This window comes from Betta splendens, chromosome 10 (assembly GCF_900634795.4).
Source record: "Betta splendens chromosome 10, fBetSpl5.4, whole genome shotgun sequence".
NCBI lineage: Eukaryota > Metazoa > Chordata > Actinopteri > Anabantiformes > Osphronemidae > Betta > Betta splendens.
The window spans coordinates 16145743-16171372 of NC_040890.2; the positions used below are offsets into that span (position 1 = coordinate 16145743).

General features: G+C 39.8%; 4 protein-coding genes, 1 long non-coding RNA gene and 1 pseudogene across 7 annotated transcripts; 2 read left to right on the top strand and 4 right to left on the bottom strand.

The window, feature by feature from the left end:
• The first annotated feature begins 3635 nt into the window (after window positions 1-3635).
• On the top strand, window positions 3636-5654 carry LOC129604732 (uncharacterized). Its single transcript, XM_055512443.1, has 6 exons — window positions 3636-3942; window positions 4062-4385; window positions 4544-4876; window positions 4954-5079; window positions 5276-5331; window positions 5426-5654. The coding sequence occupies exons 1-6, from the start codon at window positions 3900-3902 to the stop codon at window positions 5540-5542; spliced, it is 999 nt and encodes a 332-aa protein (XP_055368418.1). The 5' UTR covers window positions 3636-3899; the 3' UTR covers window positions 5543-5654.
• Window positions 5655-6497: 843 nt separating this feature from the next.
• LOC114864616 (uncharacterized) lies at window positions 6498-8605 on the bottom strand (annotated as a pseudogene).
• Window positions 8606-9848: 1243 nt separating this feature from the next.
• LOC129604789 (uncharacterized) lies at window positions 9849-10427 on the bottom strand. Its single transcript, XR_008695995.1, has 3 exons — window positions 10311-10427; window positions 10186-10235; window positions 9849-10108 (listed from the first exon to the last, which is right to left on the bottom strand). It is a non-coding gene; the product is annotated as an uncharacterized LOC129604789 (long non-coding RNA).
• A 2297-nt stretch (window positions 10428-12724) lies between these two features.
• On the top strand, window positions 12725-14494 carry LOC129604741 (uncharacterized). Its single transcript, XM_055512489.1, has 6 exons — window positions 12725-12785; window positions 12905-13228; window positions 13392-13724; window positions 13802-13927; window positions 14126-14181; window positions 14276-14494. Exons 1-6 carry the CDS (start codon window positions 12743-12745, stop codon window positions 14390-14392), a joined length of 999 nt encoding a protein of 332 aa, XP_055368464.1. The 5' UTR covers window positions 12725-12742; the 3' UTR covers window positions 14393-14494.
• Window positions 14495-15342: 848 nt separating this feature from the next.
• Window positions 15343-17173, bottom strand: LOC114864986 (signal-regulatory protein beta-2-like). Its single transcript, XM_055512479.1, has 6 exons — window positions 16947-17173; window positions 16541-16870; window positions 16070-16417; window positions 15861-15980; window positions 15572-15624; window positions 15343-15488 (listed from the first exon to the last, which is right to left on the bottom strand). The coding sequence occupies exons 1-6, from the start codon at window positions 17083-17085 to the stop codon at window positions 15366-15368; spliced, it is 1113 nt and encodes a 370-aa protein (XP_055368454.1). The 5' UTR covers window positions 17086-17173; the 3' UTR covers window positions 15343-15365.
• A 2002-nt stretch (window positions 17174-19175) lies between these two features.
• On the bottom strand, window positions 19176-24340 carry LOC114864459 (uncharacterized). Of its 3 annotated transcripts, none has more exons than XM_055512556.1 (10): window positions 24074-24340; window positions 23658-23963; window positions 23218-23520; window positions 22896-23033; window positions 22744-22813; window positions 20469-22649; window positions 20078-20392; window positions 19854-19973; window positions 19730-19779; window positions 19176-19652 (listed from the first exon to the last, which is right to left on the bottom strand). In XM_055512556.1, the coding sequence occupies exons 6-10, from the start codon at window positions 20887-20889 to the stop codon at window positions 19518-19520; spliced, it is 1041 nt and encodes a 346-aa protein (XP_055368531.1). In that variant the 5' UTR covers window positions 20890-22649; window positions 22744-22813; window positions 22896-23033; window positions 23218-23520; window positions 23658-23963; window positions 24074-24340; the 3' UTR covers window positions 19176-19517. The 3 variants fall into 3 exon arrangements, with proteins under 3 accessions (XP_055368531.1, XP_055368530.1, XP_029021155.2); XM_055512555.1 differs by having other exon boundaries at window positions 22744-22790; window positions 24074-24336; XM_029165322.3 differs by lacking the exons at window positions 19176-19652; window positions 19730-19779; window positions 19854-19973; window positions 20078-20392 and having other exon boundaries at window positions 22202-22649; window positions 22744-22790; window positions 24074-24189.
• Window positions 24341-25630: the final 1290 nt, after the last annotated feature.

Sequence of the window (25630 nt, forward strand, 5' to 3'; positions counted from 1 at the left end):
CATGCACTGAAGCCTAGTTTAGCGATAAAATGTTAGCTGCATCAGCCGTGATCCTGAATAAAAAATGCTATATAATATAATATAAAAAATAAAATGTTATAAAAAATACACTTTACCATCAGTTAGAGGTAAGAGGTAGTATCATTCAGTTAGCTAATACTGTAGCATCGGGTACAGGGGCTCACACTTTTTAGGTAGCTAACAGGTTGCGTCATTCTGCTAGCTAACACTTTTGCATCAGTTAGCTAACATTAGATGTGTATGAAAGGCTGCACAAGAGTTTTAACAGGGTCATTTGAAATGTTTGGTGGGTTGCGCTGCTGCTGGTCTCATTTCTTGGTACTATACTTTTTAGGATAAAAGAACAAAAAGCATACAAATACATGTGTGATACATATAAGATTGTTTAAAAGATAAACAGCACGTTTGTGTGGTTTGGTTTTGGTATTTGTTGTATGCTCTCAGAAAGCTTACAAAGAAATCATTTTTGTATTCATAGTTTCAGACGACAGTTTTATGGAGTCATACAGATTTATGTTCAATATTGACTTGAGAGTACACACACTCTTCATTCTTGAACTCCTTCATCTTTCTTCCTCTTGCAGTTGTTCGTTCTTTGAAGTGTAATGCAGCGTAGTTCACATCATGTTTGAGGTTCTTCTGTGCAGCAAATACAATATTTAGTTGTGATGGTGTTGCATTGTACCAGTAGTTGTCATGTGGATTTGATAGATTTACTTACTATGTCCTGTCCTGGTTGGCTTGAAGTGACACATGCTACTTGTGAAGAGTCACTCTCTAATGAAAATAAAAAAATTATACATTTTTTCAGTTAGGAGTCCATAAGTAATTACATAGTCAATAATTTTGTTAATGTTTTATATAGCTTTTATTGTTTATTTAAAGTCACTAATACTTGAAGGCCTGTGCAACGGTAGAAGAGCAGAAGCCAGGACAGGATTGCACAAAGTGAAATGTTCTGACTCAAAAAAAAAAACCTTTTACCTTTTAAACATTTACTTGCTGGACTTCGGGAACAGATGAAAACAAAATGTCCAGTCACAGAAATGACCAAACAGACTGTTAATATCACCAGTGCAATGAATTCAGAATTAACGTTTTGTTCTAGAAGACAAAGATAAAGCAAACTTTAGATAGACAGAATGTCATTAAGAAATCTTACACTTCTGTGGTTGATCATAAAATCATACCGATCCGTAGTTTGGTTCCTTCTCCAAATAAAATCTGTCCACATGTGGCCACAGCACAGCGATAAGTCCCAGCGTCAGAGGAGCTGATGGTCTTAGAGAAGCGATAAACGCAGCTCTTCACAGAGTCAGATCTCTGCTCACATTCACTGTTTCCATCAATGGAGATGATTCCTGGAGGAGACTGGTCCGATCCAGCTCTGAACCAGTAAACACTGGGACCTCCTGGACACGTCTTGTTGTCAGAGGCAGAGAGGACTGAACACTGGAGAGTCACTGAGTCTGGACGGACTGGATCAGAGACTGACGACGTCTGAACAATAGAATACTTTGATGTTTTCTCACTGTTTCCTATAAATGTAGAGGTAAAAAATTTTTTTTAACATCAAAGAGCAATCAACGCAGAAGATAAATAATGGCTTTTATACAGTTGATACATGCAAATAAATACAGAAAAATATTCTAAACGTGTTATGGATTGGTGACACAAATTATTGTTTGGAAAAAGGCTCATGCGCGTCACATCATTACCTTTTATTGACAGATAGGTTCCACTCCAGTAATTCTCACTCCAACGGTCCAGGACTGCACAGTGATACATTCCTTCATCTTCTTGAATTGTCCTCAAAATGGTCAGTGTGCTCATGGTGCTATTATGTACTGAAGTAAACCTTGACTCAGAGCATTCTGAGCTAAACACAGGCTTTGAATTTTGCTTCTGTATAATAATTAGTTTTAGATTATCCCCAACACTCTGTTTGTACCAGCGGACTTCACTACGGCTCAGATCTTTGTCTTGTAAAACACATGTGAAAGTCACAGGTTTGTCAAGTTGAACTGTGATCAATGGAACAAGTGAATCTGGATGGAAAAAAAAATGTTGTTAGTACATTTAAAAGCGCAGATGAATACATTTAGACAGCACTTACATCCTTGTTGTAGGAGAAGCAGTGTAACCCAAACCGTGGTCATTTTGACACTGACCTTGTTTTTGGAAAGTTCTTTGTAATTGTCTGAGTGAAAGGCATCTGATTGGTTGCTCTTTTTACGTGGTGCAGGAGTAGGAGGTACAAACAATGGTCACATGGAATCATTCACACCAATCAGTTGTCATGTTCTGTCTTCATTTGAGCTGAGGACAGAACAGAGATGTGTGTTTTGGTATCTTCTGATCCAGATAATCAGCAGTGGGTCGTATAACAATAATTAAAATTAACCAGATTGCACATATGAAGTTAAACAACATAGCACTGAGAGAGCACAGATTTAAAATGTTAGTACTGTATCTCACAAGGCAATAACGGTTGTTGGATAAAAACTGTTTAATAAATGAATGCCTTGTTTAGACCTTGTTTTCAGACAACCTTAGCAAATACATTAACAGTACAGGGCGGCAGAATTAATTAGGTTAGTGTAAATAAATATAAGGATTTTAGTGACTACATATTAATTTTTCTGAGTAACTTCACAAACACATTTGTTTAGTAACATTTGTTTATATTACTTTTGTTGATTTTCAGTTAATTATTGATTTTCTAAATCTTCCACTTAGTTTCTCATTTTTTCAACTTGTTTCTGTTTCTTTTGTTTTCAAACAATTCTCTAATGCTAAAAAACAGAGGAATCAAAACTTCAACTTCAAAACATCAATGTCAGGCATTTGGGTCTGGGTTCTTTTAGATGGTCTCGTTCAACTGGCCAGGTGGTTTTAAATATCCTCAGGAAAAGGTTCTGAGAAATTTTTAGTCAACCTGTGTGTGTCTTTAGCATTTTGTAACAACTGTTCTAATGATGACTTGATTGAGAGTATTATTTAAATTAAATATTTAAATTTCAACAAGCTCTTTAAGCGCTTTAACACAAGGAACCTTATTTACATGTTTTGAGACAATTTTAAGCATAGATTCATTTTATTACCTATTACCAATTACCTAAAATGCCCAAAGAACGACTTCAATACGGAGTTATTGAGCCTTCTTTACCCTTTTCACAATGTTTGCCATTGTATCAAAGGGTATCATGTGTGCTCATCTCATCTCATGTCATCTAATCTCATGAAGCCCAACATATTTCAAAGACAAAAGATTTTGTTTTGTTTTCTATGAACTATGACATTCCACTACAATTGTTTAATGATATTGCTACATAAAGTTTACAATTTTTAAATAAAAAATTTAATGTTTTTCTTCAGCTGCTGTTGTATTCGATAGTGTATTTAAACAATGATTCTTCACACATGTTTGCTTGCATCTACCAGATAAGTCATAATAAGCAGCTGAATTTATTTTGTCTTCTCTTTGTGGAATTGTAAATGTTTGGTACCAAAAGGCACCAAACTGCCTGTTGATGTGATTTAACAGGACAATTCAGAAACCTGACCTTATTGGCGGTGCTAGAAAGTAAGGCAACAGAATACATCATCTAGGCCCTTATAGCAGCTAATTTAATTGAAATTCGTGTATCAGATTTCTTTCAGTCTATTGACAGACTCTGGCATTCTAAAAGTGTTACTACTGTACAGTAAGTTCAAATATTGTAGAGCTACTGTAAACACTAGGACACCAGTGCAGGAAACACACCTACAGTAAACGTCTGTTCTGTGATAACCAATCAGACGATCTGACCTATTACGATGCGTCTCCTCCTTCGCTCACAAAGTCACCAAGAAGTCTCTAGGTGCAGACAGTCAACATGGTTGTGTTGTGGGTTACACTGCTTCTTCTTCACCCAGTATGTAAGTGTGAAGTCTGTTTGAAGGCTTGTGTTTTGTTTAAATCTCAAGGAATGGAGTCTAGATGTGCAATATTCATATAATTCCTTTTTTCGTTCATGATATTTTATTCTTTCATCCAGATTCGCTGGTCCCAGTGATCACAGTTGATCTCGACAAACCTGTGACCTTCACATGTGTTTTACCTGAAGGAGAACTGAGCAGTAAACCAGTCCTCTGGTACAAACAAAGCGTCGGAGAGAAGCTGAAATTAATAGCAGTACTGAAATCTAAAAAAACGGTTTTTGAGCCAGACTTTGCAGATGGAAGACTTGAAGTTAATCTAAACAAGAACATCAGCAATCTGACAATTCAGAGGGCGACTAATGAAGACGAGGGAATGTATCACTGTGCTGTTGTGGACTGGACTTTCATTACTTGGACTGGGATGTATTTGACAGTAAAAGGTAATTATGTGTTATTATGTGTTTATCACGAAATGCATTTTTTTTTATATATTTATATAAATGTATATTATAGATTTATATGTAATCTATAACAGTGTTTGGCTGATGTAACTATTTCTGCAGAGCCTAATAAAAATAGAAATCTATTTTACCTGTAGGAAACTATTCTGTTGTTCAGAGGCCAACGGTCTTTGATCCAGTCCGTCCAGGAGACTCAGTGACTCTCCAGTGTTCAGTCCTCTCTGCCTTTGACAACAAGACGTGTCCAGGAGGTCCCAGTGTTTACTGGTTCAGAGCTGGATCAGACCAGTCTCCTCCAGGAATCATCTCCACTGATGGAAACAGTGAATGTGAGCAGAGATCTGACTCTGTGAAGAGCTGCGTTTATCGCTTCTCTAAGACCATCAGCTCCTCTGACGCTGGGACTTATCGCTGTGCTGTGGCCACATGTGGACAGATTTTATTTGGAGAAGGAACCGAACTACTGATAGGTATGAATTCATGAATTATAATGGAATTTATTAATGTATCCATTTATTAATGAGTCTTGTTTGTCTTTGTTTTCTAGAGGAAACATCGCTCTCAGATCTTCCTGCACTGATTATATTAACAATCTGTTTCATCTTTTCCTTAATCATAAACATTGTTTTCATTTGTTACCGCATTCCTAGATCAGGCTGTCAACAATTTAAAGGTAAGACTCATTTATTGTATTGATCTTTTTACCAGTACATTTACTGTAGCATAGGACTAACATATCCGAGATGCATTTTAGTCTTCGCCTTGCTGTTTGGTCCATGTGTGCTTCCTAAAGCATTGCCTTATTGCATCATTTCATTAAAAACTGGTCTCAGGTCTGATAATGCATTAGGATTTTCACTCCCCAATAGGAAGTGAAAATGCCTCCTTAACCACACATGGCATCTCAAGCCCACTATGTGACATTGTGAGTAACGTCGCCAAATCATGCCTGTTCACGTTAATGTGATTTCCAGCCGTTTCACACAAAATGAACTCACAGCGTTTTGTCTGTGGCGCAGGCTGAGGACCGAAACGACCTGAACTATGCGGCGTTCCAGTTCTCGACACGAGGAAGAAGGAAGAGGGAGCTGAAGAGTGAAGATAGTTTGTACTCTCAAGTTAAAGTCTCATCATGAATGTGTTGGTTCCTCCTTGAAGCTTTAACGCTACAACATGACCGACATGAAATGTAGCTGATGATTTATCTGAATAAAAGAGTGACGAAAAGGCACTAGAATTAAAACACAATCATCCCCACATCGTCTTGTGTCATTTCAGTTTGTGGTATTTCAGAGTGACAGAGGCCAGACTGTTCACTTCCTGTCGCTCGACTCATCCTTGTCTTGTGAAGTATATCTTACATCTACTGTAGTTAACCATGTCTCTACTTTCCACTTCATCGCCTCAAGGTGATTTCTTTTCATTTGTGTGTGAGCTGTCATCATTGCAGATTGTGGCATTTGAAAATCAGCTATGAACATATCATACTGTATGTTAAATCTAATGAGGAGGTCACAGCATGGAATCAATGCTTTCTATCAAAAGGTGATTTCAGTTGCAGCAATTAAATCTTTATATTAAATAAAGGACAGTTGCACTTTCACTTCATCCAGTCGGCAGACGCTGTGTCTGCAGCCATGCTAGGTGCCGTGCACGGCTGCACTTTGGCCTAAGCGCTAATGTCAACATCTCAGTTACCTTCACAGGAAGTGTCTATACAGTACGTCCACCAGTGTGCAAAGAATCACAGGATGCATCTTTGCTGCTACTCACATCCACTATTGCTCAGGGACAAAGGAAACATTTCTCACCTGGATTTACTAAAGGTTTTGAAATGACCCTGTCCCAACGCTACGACCCGAACAGTCTACAAACTGTCCTAGTATTGAGACACAGCCAGTGACAATTAGGCAACGACGGACGGGAAAATCTCCTGTCCTGATGGCGAAGCTGGAGGAAGCATCTGGTTTATTTAGAATCAGATGTCGAAACCACAACAATCCATCTACGTAACCAGTATTTTTTGGATTCATTGTAAACAGACTGTAAATACAGGAAGTATTTTTCAGAGCCATTATTATCAAGCAGAGCTTTTATTCAGCATTTAACCTGCGCATACACACTTTCTTCTGTATTCAGGTCCTTCTTCTTTTCCCCCCTTGTAGCTTTTCTTCCAGAGATGTGTAATGCAGCGTAGTTCAGATCTTGTTCTCCTTCAGCCTGTGCAGCAGATAAAACCTTCATTATGTCTTAGTGCTTCTCAGGGTGGCGGGAATCATGTCAAGACAAAGCTTTTGGTGACTTTACTTACACCATCATGCAGCAGGTGACTTGAATTGTCATGTCTTGCTTGTGTATCATTTCCTACAAAGAACATCTGCGTTTAATCAAAGTTCTCAATAACGACTATTAGATATAGCATCATTTAGTAGTTTAAAATAAATTTGTATTACCCATTGTATGGGTATATATACAGTAAGACGTCCTACATATCTGTTCTATATTATTAACGTGGAATATGCAACTTTCACTACATGAATATATGAATATACTAGAATAAGCAACACTTACTTTTGAATTGTTGACACATTGATTTTTGGTAACAGATGAAAACAATATTTGCAGTCAAAGAAATGGCCAAACAGACTGTTAACATCCCCAGAGAAATGGATTCGTGGTTGACCTTTTTACCTAGAAAACAAATATCAAGGTTTAAATTCATCTGATACAGAGGGTGACTGACACAATTTTTCCAACAACTATTAAACATGAATTCATACCACTTTGTATTTTTGTTCCTTCTCCAAATAAAATCTGTCCACATGTGGCCACAGCACAGCGATAAGTCCCAGCGTCAGAGGAGCTGATGGTCTTAGAGAAGCGATAAACGCAGCTCTTCACAGAGTCAGATCTCTGCTCACATTCACTGTTTCCATCAGTGGAGATGATTCCTGGAGGAGACTGGTCTGATCCAGCTCTGAACCAGTAAACACTGGGACCTCCTGGACACGACTTGTTGTCAGAGGCAGAGAGGACTGAACACTGGAGAGTCACTGAGTCTGGACGGACTGGATCAGAGACTGACGACGCCTCAACAAGAGAATAGTTTGACGTTTTCTCACTGTTACCTATAGAAAATAAATCTGTTTATTTTAGGTCTCATCACGTTTTGAAAGGTGGTGAAAATCCCCAACATTTGTCACAGTAAAATAAGTTTACATAGTCAATATAATCATTCTGTGAAATGAAAACATGGAACATTGTTACCTTTTACTAGCACATATGTTCCAGTCCATACAGGTTTTTCCAACCACGTCGTCACTTCACAGTGATACATGCCCTCATCTTGTAAAGTTGTACTTAAAATAGTCACGTTGATAAAATCATCACCTTCGTTTATCATTAGTCTTGATTCAGAAATCTGAATATTCAGGTTTGGAGGATTTCTGCAGCTTCACTATTAATTTCAAAGTCTCCCCAGCATTGTTTCTGTACCACTGGACTTCTCTGTAGATCATCACAGTTTTAGTCAGAGCACATGATAAAGTTACAGGTTCACCAGGACGAACAGAGACGACTGGAGTCAGTGCATCTGCGTCAAGAGAAAACAAAGTTAGAACAGTTTAGTTCCATCAAAGTCCTTCATTAAATACTAAAGCAGCACTTACGTCCTTGATGTAGAACCAGTAAAACAACCCATAACACCATCATCCTGACTGTGTGTTGTTGGGAGAGCTGTTGGTGCATCAATGAGTAGAGGAGGCGACGTGGCGCGACTACAATACAGGAGGAACCTGACAAACGCATCTGATTGGTCCGTTCACAGTCTGTTTAACGCTACATTTCCTGTCACGCTGTTCTCATCCTGATCAATGTGAAGCATTTCAACCTATTTTCATCCACTCGGTTTGTTGTTGTTTGCTTTGTGAACGCTCTCAGGAAGTGCTTTAATTTTTGTTTTTAATAACACAGCAGATAATAAGCTTTAAGGTGGGTGTTAAACAACTATCTGAATGACCAGAACTAATTAGCGTTGTCACAGAGAAACTGTTGAATGACATGAAATTGCTCCATTACTGAAAAGAGGATCGTTCTAACTTAACTTTAATTTTTCCAGTTGTGTTGGCATCAGTGTCGTCTGAAAGTGAGAGTGCATAGGTGAATGAGAAGCTACACTGTACTGTAAAGCGCTTTGAAACCCTGAATGGTGTTTATATAAGTGTGGACCATTTACGTTGTATTATACCAGAATTCTATTATATCCTAAAAATGATCGAGAAGAATTCTGAATATTGCAATATGGCTCTACTGAGTCGTAAAGATAATAAGCCAACATATACAGTAATATGTGTTACTATATAAGTAACCGACATTTTCATTTCACAAAAGACACCAAAACTAAGGAGCCTAAGAAGACAATCAGACACCAGTTAAGTCTAGAACAAATCAGGTAAACAACATATATAGGCAAAGCTAAATGACAGGCAGGTTAATGAATGTTAATGAATGAAACAGAGTCACTGAGTCAAACTGGCAGAGCGGGTGAACATCTACTAAGGCGGTGCCTCCAATGGCTCCAACCTTCACACCTGGCTCCTCCCACTGACGCTGTTAGTCAAGTTATGATTGGTTGTGATGGCAAGCTGATGTCGACTGATGAGTCGGGAAACAGAAAGTAAAGGTATGTGTCACAGTTTCGGTCTGTTTCCGGTTTTACTTTGAAAGGACTTCCTGCTCTGCTCACATCACAGCCATGTCACTGTCATGTTTGGTCTCAGTTCCTGTTTTAATTTGAAGGTCTTCCTGTTTCAACCAGCACAGCTGTTTTTCAGGCAATCACCGGTTCACACCAGACACACCTGTTCGTAATCAGTGATCAGCTTTAGTATTTAAACCCTAGATCACACACCAGTCATTTGCCAGATTGTTATGTGTGTACTCACCAGCATCCCGCCTTTCTGTTCTTTTCCTGATTCGTGATCCTGACTTTGTTTTGCCTGCCGATACCGAGCCTTGCCTGATCCTTGTCTGCCTTGTCTACTGAACCCGTCTGGCAATTACTCTGCCTGTTTTTCTGACATGGAGACTGCCTGTCCTGAATTGTACTGTTGTCTGAGCTCACCTGTTGATGAACCCAGCCTGTGCTGGGATCTGAAACTGCCTGAACCTCTGTACTTTGACGCCGCGCTTACCCGTGTATGACCTCGCCTGAACCTGATCCTGCCTTTGCCTGAATAAATCCGTTTACTATCATCTGCGACTGTCTGAGCCGTGCATGTGGCTCCGCCACCTTGTAAACCCTGACAGTGTGGAATAAAACCAGTGCTGTGCTGACAGTCTGAGACACAACATATCTTATTCAATCTCCTCATGGGATTATGTTGCACATCTTCATTTTGCGATTGTTTATTTATTATATTGTCATAATGCATATGTCTTTTATTAATAGTGTAGAACACATGTTTCACTAGGGATAAAAAGACACGGATGCTGTTCACACAAATACAAACACAAATAACACACAATAATGATTGGTTAATAGATTGCTACAGATCTCTACTGCGTAGCTCTAATGCCAAACGCTGAACGTGTTAGAAAAGAGAAAGGAACCATCAGTGGAGTTCTTCTTCTCTTCACTCTGCTTTGCTGAATTTCCTAGTGGTGAAGGTCACTACAGAATAAACCAACGAATCCTCAACTGTCTGAGGAAACAGAATGGGAGATTTTACCAGATGTTAGATGTTCAACCAACTGATTTCTCTATTCAGTAAAGTTCCACCTGCTGATTCTCCTGTTCCCCACTGGCAATGGTTTGCAGATCAACCGAGGCTGGTATAAAACATACACATAATGTGAAAATACCATTTATAGATACAGGATAATTGATGAGTGACATTTTTTTACCTTTGCAACAATCACAAGCTTTGTTCTGGAGTTTCTTGCCTGAATAAAGGAGGAAGACGACAACGAGCACAGCCAGAGCAGCAGACAACACAGAGATCACTGTGGTGTTTAGTGCTGACATAAAATCAGACAAAAATAAAGTTAGTTATTAATTAATACTAGTGTCATTAAGAGTAATCAACATATTTAGCTCAAATTCCTACTTTGTAGTTAAATATTTTTACCTTCATCGTTTTTTTCAGAATCTGTATCTTCACATGTGGCCACAGCACAGTTATAACTCGCATCATCAGAGGACCTGATGTTCTTGAAGAAGCTGACGACACATTTCTTAACTGAATGTCCATCGAGTTTTTCGTCACATTCACCAAACGTGTTTCCGTCACTGCATATAAAACTTAAGCAAGGCCGATGAGATCGAGCTCTGAAACAGCAAATTAAGTTTCCTTCTGTTTCATTGTTTGTTGAGCTTTGAAAAGTCAAGTTTCCTGGATTGATGGGTTCAGGTGACGTTACTGCAGTGACATAAGGATCCAGTGCTGGCAGAACATAGAAAAAAGCATTTGGGATATTTGTCCATTGACTTAAGACCTAATATTATCCTGTGTTGTATTTACCTTCAACTCTCAGATCTACTCCGTCCAAAAACATAAAGTCGTTCTGCAGCGTTTTCAGACAAATGTAAACTGCATGATCACTCAGCTCTGCCTTTGAAATGTGAAGGTTAAATTTTCCAGGCTGTTTGCTGGTTTGAATGCGATCGTCATTGATCCCGTATCCACTTGATTTTTGTATGACTCGAGGAAATGCCCCAGAAACGAGTCTGATCCAAAACAAGCTTCCTACACCTTCACGGGCACATGGGAGGTTCACATCATCCCCAACACGAACAGTCTCCACGCGCAGATCATCTGTGCACCCTGGAAAAACAGAATATGTTTGTCTTAAAATACTTGAAAATGTTGAGTTTCTGTATCCTTCATACACATACTCACGTCCTGCACTGACAATCAGCAGTAACAAGAAAAGAAGCTGCATTTTCTGAGACTACTGAAAATGAGTCTATAATGAGTCACCTAAATGTGATCATCAAGTGGGAGGTATCTATTTCAGAGCGATCTGATTGGCTCTTGATGATGTCTGTGTTTTCAAATTTCCACATTAAATAAACCATATTTCCGACACTAATCTGTGAAGCACAACCTCAGCCATTTCTGATTGTGGGTTTCTGTACCAGAGAGTAAACAACAGAACAGGATACAGTGTCTCAGCTGAAACGGTGGATGTGTGATCATATTTAATCTTAATGTGATGTGGTGATGTGATTATATAGACTAAACACACAGTAAGAATCATTTAAGACAAGTTAAGAGAGTATTTTAGGCCCCGCGGGTTCCAACTTAGTACTGGTTGTTCAGGTGTGAATGGCTCAACACAATAGACTTTAATAGGTTGAACCACACGTGTTTGGAACAAACCCAAAATGTGGTGACGCTCACTTTTTCCCTAGCAGCCTTAATATACTCTCAACATTACACTGTGATTCTGATGAACACACTCGTCAATAATATTACTATAGTGTTCTACAAATTTAACTATGGCTGTGAACATTTTCAGTTGTGGGTGAACATTAACAAGTTAATGTTAGAATTTCTTGTTGATTGCCTGATTTTATCAGAATAATAGTTTAACTGGATATAAATACAAGGACACTCAATAATAAAACATCATTTATGACACATCACCGATGGAAGATGTAAATGGGAAGTAATTGGATATTTGAGTTTTCTCTTTGAGGTACATCAGGGCCCATTTCAGATTTCAAAGATAAAAGATTTTGCTTTGTTTTCTATGAACTATGACATTCCACCAATTCTTGAATGATATTACTACAGAAAGTTTACAGTTTTTAATTCAAAATTAAATGTTTTTTTCCAGCTGCCGTTGTATTCGACAGTGTATTCCAATAATGATTCTTCACACATGTTTGCTTGCATCTACCAGATAATTCATAATAAGCAGCTGAATTTATTTTGTCTTCTCTTTGTGGAATTGTAAATGTTTGGTACCAAAAGGCACCAAACTGCCTGTTGATGTGATTTAACAGGACAATTCAGAAACCTGACCTTATTGGTGGTGCTAGAAAGTGAGGCAACAGAATACATCTTCTAGGCCCTTATAGCAGCTAATTTAATTGAAATTCATGTATCTGATTTCTTTCAGTCTATGGACAGACTCTGGCATTCTAAAAATGTTACCACTGTAAGTTCAAATATTGTAGAGCTACTGTAAACACTAGGACACCAGTGCAGGAAACACACCTACAGTAAACGTCTGTTCTGTGATAACCAATCAGACGATCTGACCTATTACGATGCGTCTCCTCCTTCGCTCACAAGTCACCAAGAAGTCTCTACGTGCAGACAGTCAACATGGTTGTGTTGTGGGTTACACTGCTTCTTCTTCACCCAGTGTGTAAGTGTGAAGTCTGTTTGAAGGCTCGTGTTTTGTTTAAATCTCAAGGAATGGAGTCTAGATGTGCAATATTCATATAATTCGTTTTTACGTTCATTGTATTTTGTTCTTTCATCCAGATTCGCTGGTCCCAGTGATCACAGTTGATCTCGACAAACCTGTGACCTTCACATGTGTTTTACCCGAAGGAGAACTGAGCAGTAAACCAGTCCTCTGGTACAAACAAAGCGTCGGAGAGAAGCTGAAATTAATAGCAGTACTGAAATCTAACAAACCAGTTTTTGAGCCAGACTTCTCAGATGGAAGACTTGAAGCTAATCTAAACAAGAACATCAGCAATCTGACAATTCAGAGGGCGACTAATGAAGACGAGGGAATGTATCACTGTGCAGTTGTTGACTGGACTTTTATTACCTGGACTGGGATGTTTTTGACAGTAAAAGGTAATTATGTGTGTTTTATCACACATGTGTTTTATTAATGCATTTTTTAAATATATTTATATAAATGTATATTATAGATTTATATGTAATCTATAACAAACGTTTGGCTGATGTAACTATTTCTGCAGAGCCTAATAAAAATAGAAATCTATTTTACCTGTAGGAAACTATTCTGTTGTTCAGAGGCCAATGGTCCCTGATCCAGTCCGTCCAGGAGACTCAGTGACTCTCCAGTGTTCAGTCCTCTCTGCCTTTGACAACAAGACGTGTCCAGGAGGTCCCAGTGTTTACTGGTTCAGAGCTGGATCAGACCAGTCTCCTCCAGGAATCATCTCCACTGATGGAAACAGTGAATGTGAGCAGAGATCTGACTTTGTGAAAAGCTGCGTTTATCGCTTTTCTAAGACCATCAGCTCCTCTGACGCTGGGATTCATCGCTGTGCTGTGGCCACATGTGGACAGATTTTATTTGGAGAAGGAACAAAAATACAAAGCGGTATGAATTCATGAATTATAATGGAATTTATTAATGTATCCATTTATTAATAGGTCATGTTTGTCTTTGTTTTCTAGCGGAAACGTCACCCTCAGAACTTCCTGCACTGATTATATTAACAATCTGTTTCATCTTTTCCTTAATCATAAACATTGTTTTCATTTGTTACCGCATTCCTAGATCAGGCTGTCAACGATTTAAAGGTAAGACTCGTTTATTGTATTGATCTTTTTACCAGTACATTTACTGTAGCGTAGGACTAACATATCCGGGATGCATTTTAGTCTTCGCCTTGCTGTTTGGTCCATGTGTGCTTCCTAAAGGCTCCTGGCTTTTTGCATCATTTTATTAAAAACTGGTCTCAGATCTGATAATGCATTAGGATTTTCACTCCCCAACAGGAAGAGAAAATGTCTCCTTACCCACACATGGCATCGCAAGCCGACTATGTGACATTGTGAGTAACGTCACCGCATCATGTCTGTTCACGTTCATGTGATTTCCAGCCGTTTCACACAGAATGAACTCACAGCGTTTTGTCTGTGGCGCAGGCTGAGGAGGGAAACGACCTGAACTATGCGGCGTTCCGGTTCTCGACACGAGGAAGAAGGAAGAGGGAGCTGAAGAGTGAAGATAGTTTGTACTCTCAAGTTAAAGTCTCATCATGAATGTGTTGGTTCCTCCTTAAAGCTTTGACGCGACCTTTTCTCAAACAACATGACCGACATGAAATGTAGCTGATGATTTATCTGAATAAAAGAGTGACGAAAAGGCACTAGAATCAAAACACAATCATCCCCACATCGTCTTGTGTCATTTCAGTTTGTGGTATTTCAGAGTGACAGAGGCCAGACTGTTCACTTCCTGTCGCTCAACTCATCCTTGTCTTGTGAAGCATATCTTACATCTACTCTGGTTAACCATGTCTCTACTTTCCACTTCATCGCCTCAAGGTGATTTCTTTTCATTTGTGTGTGAGCTGTCATCATTGCAGATTGTGGCATTTGAAAATCAGCTATGAACATATCATACTGTATGTTAAATCTCATGAGGAGGTCACAGCATGGAATCAATGCTTTCTATCAAAAGGTAATTTCAGTTGCAGCAATTAAATCTTTATATTAGATAAAGGACAGTTGCACTTTCACTTCATCCAGTCGGCAGACGCTGTGTCTGCAGCCATGCTAGGTGCCGTGCACGGCTGCACTTTGGCCTAAGCGCTAATGTCAACATCTCAGTTACCTTCACAGGAAGTGTCTATACAGTACGTCCACCAGTGTGCAAAGAATCACAGGATGCATCTTTGCTGCTACTCACATCCACCATTGCTCAGGGACAAAGGAAACATTTCTCACCTGTATTTACTAATGCTTTTGAAATGACCCTGTTTCAACGTTACGACCTAATCAGTCTACAAACTGTCCTCGTATTGAGACACAGCCAGTGACTATTAGGCAATGACGGCCGGACAAATCTCCTGTCCTGATGGCGAAGCTGGAGGAAGCATCTGGTTTATTTAGAATCAGATGTCGAAACCACAACAATCAATCTACGTAACCAGTATTTCCTGAATTCATCGAAAACAGGCTGTAAATACAGGGAGTATTTGTCGAAGCCATTATTATCAAGCAGAGTTTTTATTCAGCATTTAACCTGAGTGTACACACTTTCTTCTGTATTCAGGTCCTTCTTCTTTTTCCCCCTTGTGGCTTTTCCTCCAGAGATGTGTAATGCAGCGTAGTTCAGATCTTGTTCTCCTTCAGCCTGTGCAGCAGATAAAACCTTCTCAGTGCTTCTCAGGGCGGTGGGAATCATGTCAAGAAAAAGCGTTTGGTGACTTTACTTACACCATCACGCAGCAGGTGACTTGAATTGTCATGTCTTGCTTGTGTATCATTTCCTACAAGGAACATATGCGTTTAATCAAAATTCTCAATAACGACTATTAGATATTGCATCATTTGGTAATTTAAAATAAATTTGTATTACCCATTGTATGGGTATATATACCTGTACAGTAAGACGTCCTACATATCTATTCTATATTCTTAATGTGGAATATGCAACTTGTTTTCTTATGCGTGTTCTACTTTCACTACATGAATATATTAATTTACCGCAATAAGCAACACTTACCTTTGAACTGTTGACACATAGATTTTCGGTAACAGATGAAAACAATATTTGCAGTCAAAGAAAGGGCCAAACAGACTGTTAACATCCCCAGAGAAATGAATTCGTGGTTGACCTTTTTACCTAGAAAACAAAAATCAAGGTATAAATTCATCTGATACAGAGGGTGACTGACACAATTTTCCTCACAACTATTAAACATAAATTAATACCGCTTTGTATTTTTGTTCCTTCTCCAAATAAAATCTGTCCACATGTGGCCACAGCACAGCGATAAGTCCCAGCGTCAGAGGAGCTGATGGTCTTAGAGAAGCGATAAACGCAGCTCTTCACAGAGTCAGATCTCTGCTCACATTCACTGTTTCCATCAGTGGAAATGATTCCTGGAGGAGACTGGTCTGATCCAGCTCTGAACCAGTAAACACTGGGACCTCCTGGACACGTCTTGTTGTCAGAGGCAGAAAGGACTGAACACTGGAGAGTCACTGAGTCTGGACGGACTGGATCAGAGACCGACGACGTTTGAACAACAGATAACGCTGACGTCCTCTCACTGTGTCCTGTGTCACAGTTTACATATTCAATGCAACATGTTAGATGTGATATTTGTGATATTTTAATATTTTCATTTTAACACAGTGCAGTCATTATTAAAGTGTCATGAAAACATGGAACATTGTTACCTTTTACTAGCACATTTGTTCCAGTCCATACAGGTTTTTCCAACCACGTCCTCACTTCACAGTGATACATGCCCTCATCTTGGAAAGTTGTCCTTAAAATAGTCACGTTGATAAAATCATCACCTTCGTTTATCATTAGTCTTGATTCAGAAATCTCTCCTGAATACTCAGGTTTGGAGGATTTCTGCAGCTTCACTATTAATTTCAAAGTCTCCCCAGCATTGTTTCTGTACCACTGGACTTCTCTGTTGGTCATCAAAGTTTTAGTCAGAGAACATGATAAAGTTACAGGTTCACCAGGACGAACAGAGACGACTGGAGTCAGTGCATCTGCGTTAAGAGAAAACAAAGTTAGAACAGTTTAGTTCCATTAAAGTCCTTCATTGAATACTAGAGCAGCACTTACGTCCTTGATGTAGAACCAGTAAAACAACCCATAACACCATCATCCTGACTGTGTGTTGTTGGGAGAGCTGTTGGTGCATCAATGAGTAGAGGAGGCGACGTGGCGCGACTACAATACAGGAGGAACCTGCCAAACGCATCTGATTGGTCCGTTCACAGTCTGTTTAACACTACATTTCCTGTCACGCTGTTCTCATCCTGATCAATGTGAAGCATTTCAACCTATTTTCATCCACTCGGTTTGTTGTTGTTCGCTTTGTGAAAGCTCTTATGAAGTGCTTTTATTATTTATTAACACAGCAGATTTTAAGCTATAAGGTTAGTGTTAAACAACTATCTGAATGACCAGAACTAATTAGTGTTGTCACAGAGAGACTGTTGAATGACATGACGTTGCTCCCTTACAGAAAAGAGGATCGTTTTAACTTAACTTTAACTTTTCCAGTTGTGTTGGGATCAGTGTCTGAATGTGAGAGTGCATAGGTGAATGAGAAGCTACACTGTACTGTAAAGCGCTTTGAATTCCTGAAGGGTGTTTAAATGCGCTATATAAGTGTGGACCATTTTTTGTTTTATTATACCAGAATTCTATTATATCCTAACAATGATCGAGAAGAAGTCTGAATATTGCGGTATGGCTCTACTGAACCGTAAAGATAATAAGCCAACATATAATGTGTGTTACTATATAAGTCACCAAAATTTAAGTCACCGACATTTCGATTTCACAAATGACACCAAAACTAAGTAGCAAAGAAGACAATCAGACACCAGTTAAGTCTAGAACAAACTTATCCTGAATCCATCAGGTAAACAACAAATGTAGACAAAACTGAATGACAGGCAGGTACATGTGTTAATGAATGGGACAGTCATAAACTGGCAGAACGGGTGAACAGAATAAGCAAAACCATGAAACACACTGACATCTAGTAAAACGGTGCCTCCAATGGCTCCAACCTTCACACCTGGCTCCTCCCACAGACGTTATTAGTTTAGTTATGATTGGTTGTGATCAGTGACGTGCGCTCAGGGTAGGCAGGGAAGGCGGGGCCTCACCTCTCCTGACAAAATACCATAATATGAATACATAATAACTTAAAATAGAAATCAATATCTGTCCACTGCTCTGTGTTATAAATGTATTTCCTCTACATTTTTCAAAATTCCTTAACATTTCCCAAAGTAAAATCGCTGAATATGCGCATTTCCGGCCCTAATATGGGGAGAAATGCTAGAAGAGGCATCAATGAGCCGAGCCTCAGCCCAGGGCTCCAGCTCCCATTCTCGATCCGTCATTCCATGGGTTATACTTGTCACCCACAAAATGCAGATTTTTTCTTTACCGTCACTTTCTACAAGCTAATTAATGCGTTTATCAATGCGTGTTTGACACAATGACTTCCTTGATAGCGCAAAATAGGGCAAAGAAAACTCGAAATGAGGCAAGACAGGAAGTAGCCTCTACGGAAGCCGACAGGTGCTTGGCTGCCACTGTCACGCGATTCTCTGTTTTGATTTTGTTTTTTTATCAGACGCCCTTTTCGCGCTAGTGACGTTGGCGCTGCTCCGGTGAGTTAGCAAACAAACTTACTTAGCTTATTCACCAACTCTCAAGATGGAGGAGAATTATATAAGTCGTCTTAGGACATTTAGAAAACGGGACTTTCAGTCAAAAGAAAAGCTCATAACTGATGGAAGACGAACGCCGGAGCTTAAAGGTCTGCTTCAAACTACGGGACAGAAGACGACTCGCTCCTTTCAAAAGACCACAATCCGACTGTACTGTTTCCCTGCTTACTGTTTTCAACTTGTAATAACGTCTGGACTAGCGGATATTGTGACATGAAAAACATTAGCGTCCACAATGAAAAGGTAAAGGAAAACCACAGAGTTACAGCGCTTTTTGTGGGGAAGGGAAGGCGCATGGACTTCATTTACAAATAAAACATAAAAAAATGTTTTTCAGTTTTATAAAAAATAACTGATGACACCAACTTGGATTTTTAAAGTCAAAGTGTTGATTTTCTGTGTTAACTAAATAAGGCAGAAGTCCCGTGTTAACCGATAGCAAAGTCTCATGGTTTTATTAATGTCTATTGTACAGTAAGTGATTTAGGTCCAGTGGTAAATCCTGTGGTGCTTTTTAAAGTCAAAGTTCTGCTTAAAGTGAGTAAAGCGAGTTAAAGCCAGTATCACTGTTTGGTCCCTTCTTTTCTCTGTCAGTGCCTCACCAGCCATGAACCTCAGCGCACGCCACTGGTTGTGATAACAAGCTGATGTCGACTGATGAGTCTGGAAACAGAAAGTAGAGGTGTGGAATAAAAACACTGCTGTGCGGACACTCTGAGGCACAACGTATTTTATTCAATCTTCTCATGGGATTATGTTGCACATCTTAATTTTGGGACTAGAGATGAAAACAATGAGATGCTGTTCACACTTCATAATACAAACACACTCATGCTGAAGAACAATAATGGTTAGTTAATAGATTGCTACAGATCGCTACTGCGTAGCTCTAATGCCAAGCACTGAATGTGTTTCAAAAGAGAGAGGACCCGGTTCATCATCAGTCCAGACCCAGAGCTCTGACGTTAGTGTAGGTGCTCTCCTCCTCTAATGGTTTTGCTCCTCTTCTCTCTGCTTTGCTGGATTTCTTACTGGTGAACACTGGTGTTGAATAAACCAAAGAATCCTCAACTGTCTGAGGAAACAGAATGGGAGATTTTACCAGATGTTAGATGTTCAACCAATTGATTTCTCTATTCAGTAATGTTCTACCTGCTGATTCTCCTGTTCACCACTGGCAATGGTTTGCAGATCAACCGAGGCTGGTATAAAACATACACATAATGTGAAAATACCATTTATAGATACAAGATAATTGATGAGTGACGTTTTTCACCTTTGCAACAATCACAAGCTTTGTTCTGGAGTTTCTTGACTGAATGAAGGAGGAAGACGACAACGAGCAGACTCACGGCCAGAGCAGCAGACAACACAGAGATCACTGTGGTGTTTAGTGCTGACATAAAATCAGACAAAAATAAAGTTAGTTATTAATTAAGACTAGTGTCATTAATCAATATATTTAGCTCAAATTCCTACTTTGTAGTTAAATATTTTTACCTTCATCGTTTTTTTCAGAATCTGTATCTTCACATGTGGCCACAGCACAGTTATAACTTGCATCATCAGAGGACCTGATGTTCTTGAAGAAGCTGACGACACATTTCTTTGCTGAATGTCCATCAAGTTTTTCGTCACATTCAACAAACGTGTTTCCGTCACTGCATGTAAAACTTAAATGAAGCCGATGAGATTGAGCTCCGAAACAGCAAATTAAGTTTCCTTCTGTTTCATTGTTTGTTGAGCTTGGAAAAGTCAAGTTTCCTGGATTGATGGGTTCAGGTGACGTTACTGCAGTGACATAAGGATCCAGTGCTGGCAGAACATAGAAAAATAATTGGGATATTTGCCCATTGACTTAAGACCTAATTTTATTCTGTGTTGTATTTACCTTCAACTCTCAGATCTACTCCGTCCAAAAACATAAAGTCGTGCTGCAGCGTTTTCAGACAAATGTAAACTGCATGATCACTCAGCTCCGCCTTTGAAATGTGCAGGTTAAATTTTCCAGGCTCTTTGCTGGTTTGAATGCGATCGTCATTGATCCCGTATCCACTTGATTTTTGTATGACTCGAGGAAATGCCCCAGAAACGAGTCTGATCCAAAACAAGCTTCCTACACCTTCACGGGCACATGGGAGGTTCACATCATTCCCAACACGAACAGTCTCCACGCGCAGATCATCTGTGCTTCCTGGATAAACAGACCATGTTTGTCTTAAAATACTTAAAAATGTTGAGTTTCTGTATCCTTCATACACATACTCACGTCCTCCACTGACAATCAGCAGTAACAAGAAAAGAAGCTGCATTTTCTGAGACTACTGAAAATGAATCTATAATGAGTCACCTAAGTATGATCATCAAGTGGGAGGTACCTATTTCACAGCGATCTGATTGGCTCTTAATGATGTCTCTGTTTTCAAATTTCCACATTAGATCAGTGGAAATGAAATAAACCATATTTCCGACAGTAATCTGTGAATCACACCCTCGGCCTTTTTTGAGTGTGGGTTTCTGTACCAGAGAGTAAACAACAGAACAGGATACAGTGTCTTAGCTGAAATGGTAGATGTGTGATCATATTTAATCTTAATCAAATGAGTATTTTAGACCCCACAGTTCCAACTTAGTACTGGTTGTTCAGGTGTGAATCGCTCGCCCAATGTACTTAAATAGTTTGAACCACATGAGTTTGGACCACACCCAAAATGGTGCAACCAGCTGCTGAAACCAAGCAAATCAGTTAAGCAAATAATTGGTGCAAAATAAATAAGTAAGATGGCTGAAACATTCATAACTAAGCAACTGCTGTGCTGTGGTTTACCATTTACATTAATATTAATACCAATAATAGTGTTAAAATATGTGCACATACTCATACAAACATATACATATATCATTTACACATATGAATTGTTATACATAATCTCATAATACTTAATAACAGCCATGACATACAACATCACAATTTCCATATTTACACATTATTGACATTGGTAGTGATAAGTATCAGTAATACTTACAGTTGGGTTTAGAAAGCCTGTTTATCAGCTCAGGTGTTGAGTGACCCACTACAAGGTTAGTAAAGCTATAGCTTAACATAGTTCACCCTAAGGGTGAAGCAGACTGCATGAACAGTGCCACTTGTGAAAGCCTGGGTGATGTGAGGAGCTCGGCCACTACGCCCAATGAGCAGAGGGGAGAACTCTAGCAGCCAGGGAGCCCACACACCATCAGGTCCAGGAGGGCAGGTGTTGCGACCCAAGCCGCCCCCACACAGAGCCCCCCAGGCAGAGCTGCAGCAGCCACAGAGACAGCACCCGAGGTCAGAGTGGGCCACCGGGGGTCAACACTGTCCACCCCATGAGAACCAGGGGAAAACACTCCCCCCGGCAGGAGGGTCGGCCTGAGGACCTCGAGTGGAGCCCGAGGACCCACGGCCCATAGGGAGCCCGCCAGGTGATGCCCCCGCGCCCAGAGTGGGGCCCACCCCCAGTCCACCACCCCCACACGAGCGGAGCGGGGTCTACCCCATCGGCCCGACCTCATCCCCTGGCACCACACCGGGCCCACAGCACAAGGAATCAGAATAATAGTTTAACTTGTAAATAAGAATCAGGGCACTCAATAATAAAACATTATTTAACACACATCACTGATGTTTATTTAAGTTCTTGTAAAGAAGAACAACCACATGTCATTCGTTGGCTTATCAGTGACATATCAAAGAAATACAGAAGATAAAATAGAAAACAAAATACATAAATACAAGATATTCAAATGGAGTATCCAACAATTCATTTAAAAACTTCACACGAAAAAACTATTAAATAGACTTAGTTTAGATGAGATATTTTTCATTTTCAACACAAACGTGATGGAAAAAGTCAATAACAACTTTGTAGGATATTAAGTGTCATGAAACACTGTATCATTCAGTCAAGGAGCCTGAAGCCCGAGCTCTGACGTCAGTGTAGATGCTCTCTTCCTCTGATGGCTTTGCTTCTCTTCTCTCTGAATTTCTATTGGTGAAATTTGCTACAGAATAAACCAAAGAATCCTCATCTGTCTGAGGAAACATAACGGAGGATTTCACGAGTGGTTAGATGTGTATGTTTGCACAAAAAATCATATAAGCTGATAATTTCTCCATAATGTTCTACCTGGTGATCTTCCTGATTATCACTGGCTGGTTGCAGCACAAATGAAGCTGTGTTGTGAAACAGAATCACACTCACTCATTTCACTTGTGTGAAAAAATGTTTGCCAAATATTATTTAAAATCATAGTCAAATTGATAAGTGACGTTTCTCACCTTTGCAACAATCACAAGCTTTGTTCTGGAGTTTCTTGACTGAATAAAGGAGGAAGACGACAACAAGCAGACTCACAGCCAGAGCAGCAGACAACACAGAGATGATTGTGGTGTCGTTCTGAGGACTCTGGATGTTCACTGCAGGCGTGATATGAAAGAAAGAGTGATTTAAATTAATTAAATTAAACAAATTCAAATTTTCATTGATAAAACATATTATATAGACTGAAGCACAGACTGAAGCAAGGGAAAATTGACTTCAGTGTAATCAAACACAGAAACACGTCACATCCTCTGTTACTGACTGTGTAACAGTTTTTACCTTCATTGTTGAGTTCTGATCCTTTTTCAGAATCTGTCTCTTCACATGTGGCCACAGCACAGTAATAACTCCCAACATCAGAGGAGCTGACGTTTTTGAAGAAGCCGACGACACAGGCCCCATCAAGGTCTTTGTCATAATCATGTGTGTTTCCTTCTGTGCAGTTAAAACACTGACGTAATTGAGGTCTAAAACAACAAAGTGAATTTCCTCCTGGACACGTTTTATTCTCAGAGTCAGGGACTGAACACAGAATCACAGAGTCTCGTGGAGGAACTGGAGCCACTGCGGTGTTATCAGGCTCTAAGAAAACAAATTTACACATTAATTCTCACAAAACACTAATTTCAACATATTTTAAATAACTTATCTTTTACTTTAGAACTGAAAGTGAGTGTAAAGTAAATGATTGGTCAGTTAAAGAATTAAAATAAAATTACCTTCAACTCTCAGGTCTATTTCTGTGAGGAACTGAAGACTCTGCTGATATGTTTTGAAACAAATGTAAATGGAAGCATCACTCAGCTTTGCTTTTGATATTTGCAGAACAAAGGTTCCAGTTTCTTTACTCGCTGTAATGTGAGAATAAATGTTCTCTAGGCTGGAGCTTCTTGCTAATATTTCTGGAACCTTATTAGAAACGAGCCGGATCCAATACAAACTTCCCATGCCCTCACGGGAACAAGTGAGGTTCACGTCGTCTCCAGCACGAATGGTCTTCGTCTTGTAGAACTGTTCAGTACATCCTGAAACGACATGATTCAGAGCAGCGATGAAGTGCAGAAAGCTCAAAGTGATGCTGAATGATAAACACTGGCAATGCCTGAGTCAATGTGCCCCTACTCTTCATACTTACGTGTCAACGTCATCATCAGCAGTAGATAAAAAATGATCATCGTTCTCTGGTTATTCTATTTGAAACTAGTGAAATAATATGATTCACTGAATGCAATGGCATCAAGTGGGAGGGAACTGCTTCAGCGTGATCTGATTGGCCCGTCACGGCGTTGGCGTTTCGCTATATCACATCAGTGGAAATAAAATAACCCATGTTTCCAGCCTTAACACGTGAAACTACACCATGAGCCAGTTTTCGTTTCATGTTTCATGGTGGGTTTCTTTAACTGAGACAGTAAACACATGAGATCAGGCTACAGCGTCTCAGGCTGAGGCTCAACCAATGTTTTTGATGTGTGATCTCATCTAGTCTTAATGTGACATCAGTTCACATCTGGGCGACTTCGAACTCGCAAGTACTTGCTGCTTTACTCTAAATATTAAGTCCAATCTAAATCTGGCAGATCTTTTTCTTTTCGTAGGAGCATTAGAGGCCTTCAACCTGTTCTTGTGACACATAAGACTCCTCAAACTAAATAAAATATTTATTTCATAACAAATATTTTAAATATGTGTTATGTCCATTTTTAAATGTGTATAAACCCTGAATACTTGATATTTATGTTTACTAACAGAGATGTATGATATATTATGACATTTATTTCTGACAGCGTTCTTGTTAGATCTACAGTCACAGTAGCTTGTTTGTGGAAATGCATTCCTCCACATCATGTGCGTACACGAGACAGGTCACTAGAGAATCAGTCATACACACTCAAACTCAGACACCTCTGGTGACTGGGAGAGCCGCATGTGGAGCTAGCGTTTGACCTGACTGCGTCAGTGGGAGGAAGCAGGAGCAGCATGCAGAGCTACAGTAGCTGATCACCACGTTCAGTCCTTGGGCTGCGGGCTAATGGCTGTAACCGCGTGAGGAAATGACATCATGTCGTACCTGCTGACACACTAGTAGAGTCAGGCCGCAGCTCCAGACCCACTGGACAGCTGATAAAAGTAGAGAGTCACAGGGTCGGTTTCACTAGCCCTTTTTTTTGTCGTTGTTAGATAAGCATCACGTCGGCCCACGCTGCCAGTCACCAGCAGCTCAATGCATCAGCGCTGTAAACAGGATGGGGGGAGGGTGTAGAAGAAACGTAAAGGATCGAAGGAGGACCGCGGGCCTAAAGGGGATGAGGGGGTTCTGATCAGAATGTGTTCCTGATGAGAGCATTTACAATATTACCAGACCAGAGAAAAAACCCAGTCACCAGAGCAGTGAAGGTCTCAGAACATCACACACCTTCAGTGAATAACTATAAAAACATACACAATTAGAAGTATCTCTAAGCAGCAGCTTGACTGTTACTTTGTGGTGAAACAAATGACCCCCAGAGTCAAAGCAGCAGCAACTGGAGAGAAAAAACCAAACACCCTTTGAGTCCGACTTCGTCCTTTCACACAGCAACAAACAGATAAACACACAGTCACCGCTGGCAAACAAGCGCCGCATGGAAACTTCATGTGGTCGTCCGACAAATGAAGGTGTGAAGACGAAGGGGGCTTTTCTTCCTGTCTC

What these genes read in the sequence shown, in the direction of transcription:
- LOC129604732 (XM_055512443.1), top strand. Translation starts at nt 3,900, where the DNA reads ATGGTTGTGTTGTGGGTTACACTGCTTCTTCTTCACCCAGTAT. An exon ending in GATGTATTTGACAGTAAAAG is followed by an intron (nt 4,386 to 4,543) that starts GTAATTATGTGT and finishes TTTTACCTGTAG; the next exon opens with GAAACTATTCTGTTGTTCAG. An exon ending in AGGAACCGAACTACTGATAG is followed by an intron (nt 4,877 to 4,953) that starts GTATGAATTCAT and finishes TTTGTTTTCTAG; the next exon opens with AGGAAACATCGCTCTCAGAT.
- LOC129604741 (XM_055512489.1), top strand. Translation starts at nt 12,743, where the DNA reads ATGGTTGTGTTGTGGGTTACACTGCTTCTTCTTCACCCAGTGT. An exon ending in GCTTCTTCTTCACCCAGTGT is followed by an intron (nt 12,786 to 12,904) that starts GTAAGTGTGAAG and finishes TCTTTCATCCAG; the next exon opens with ATTCGCTGGTCCCAGTGATC. An exon ending in AGGAACAAAAATACAAAGCG is followed by an intron (nt 13,725 to 13,801) that starts GTATGAATTCAT and finishes TTTGTTTTCTAG; the next exon opens with CGGAAACGTCACCCTCAGAA.
- LOC114864986 (XM_055512479.1), bottom strand. Translation starts at nt 17,085, where the DNA reads ATGCGTTTGGCAGGTTCCTCCTGTATTGTAGTCGCGCCACGTCGCCTC. An exon ending in ACTGGTTCTACATCAAGGAC is followed by an intron (nt 16,871 to 16,946) that starts GTAAGTGCTGCT and finishes CTCTTAACGCAG; the next exon opens with ATGCACTGACTCCAGTCGTC. An exon ending in AACAAATGTGCTAGTAAAAG is followed by an intron (nt 16,418 to 16,540) that starts GTAACAATGTTC and finishes ACTGTGACACAG; the next exon opens with GACACAGTGAGAGGACGTCA.
- LOC114864459 (XM_055512556.1), bottom strand. Translation starts at nt 20,889, where the DNA reads ATGCAGCTTCTTTTCTTGTTACTGCTGATTGTCAGTGGAGGACGTGAG. An exon ending in AGTAGATCTGAGAGTTGAAG is followed by an intron (nt 20,393 to 20,468) that starts GTAAATACAACA and finishes ATGTTCTGCCAG; the next exon opens with CACTGGATCCTTATGTCACT. An exon ending in GTGAACAGGAGAATCAGCAG is followed by an intron (nt 19,653 to 19,729) that starts GTAGAACATTAC and finishes CTGTTTCCTCAG; the next exon opens with ACAGTTGAGGATTCTTTGGT.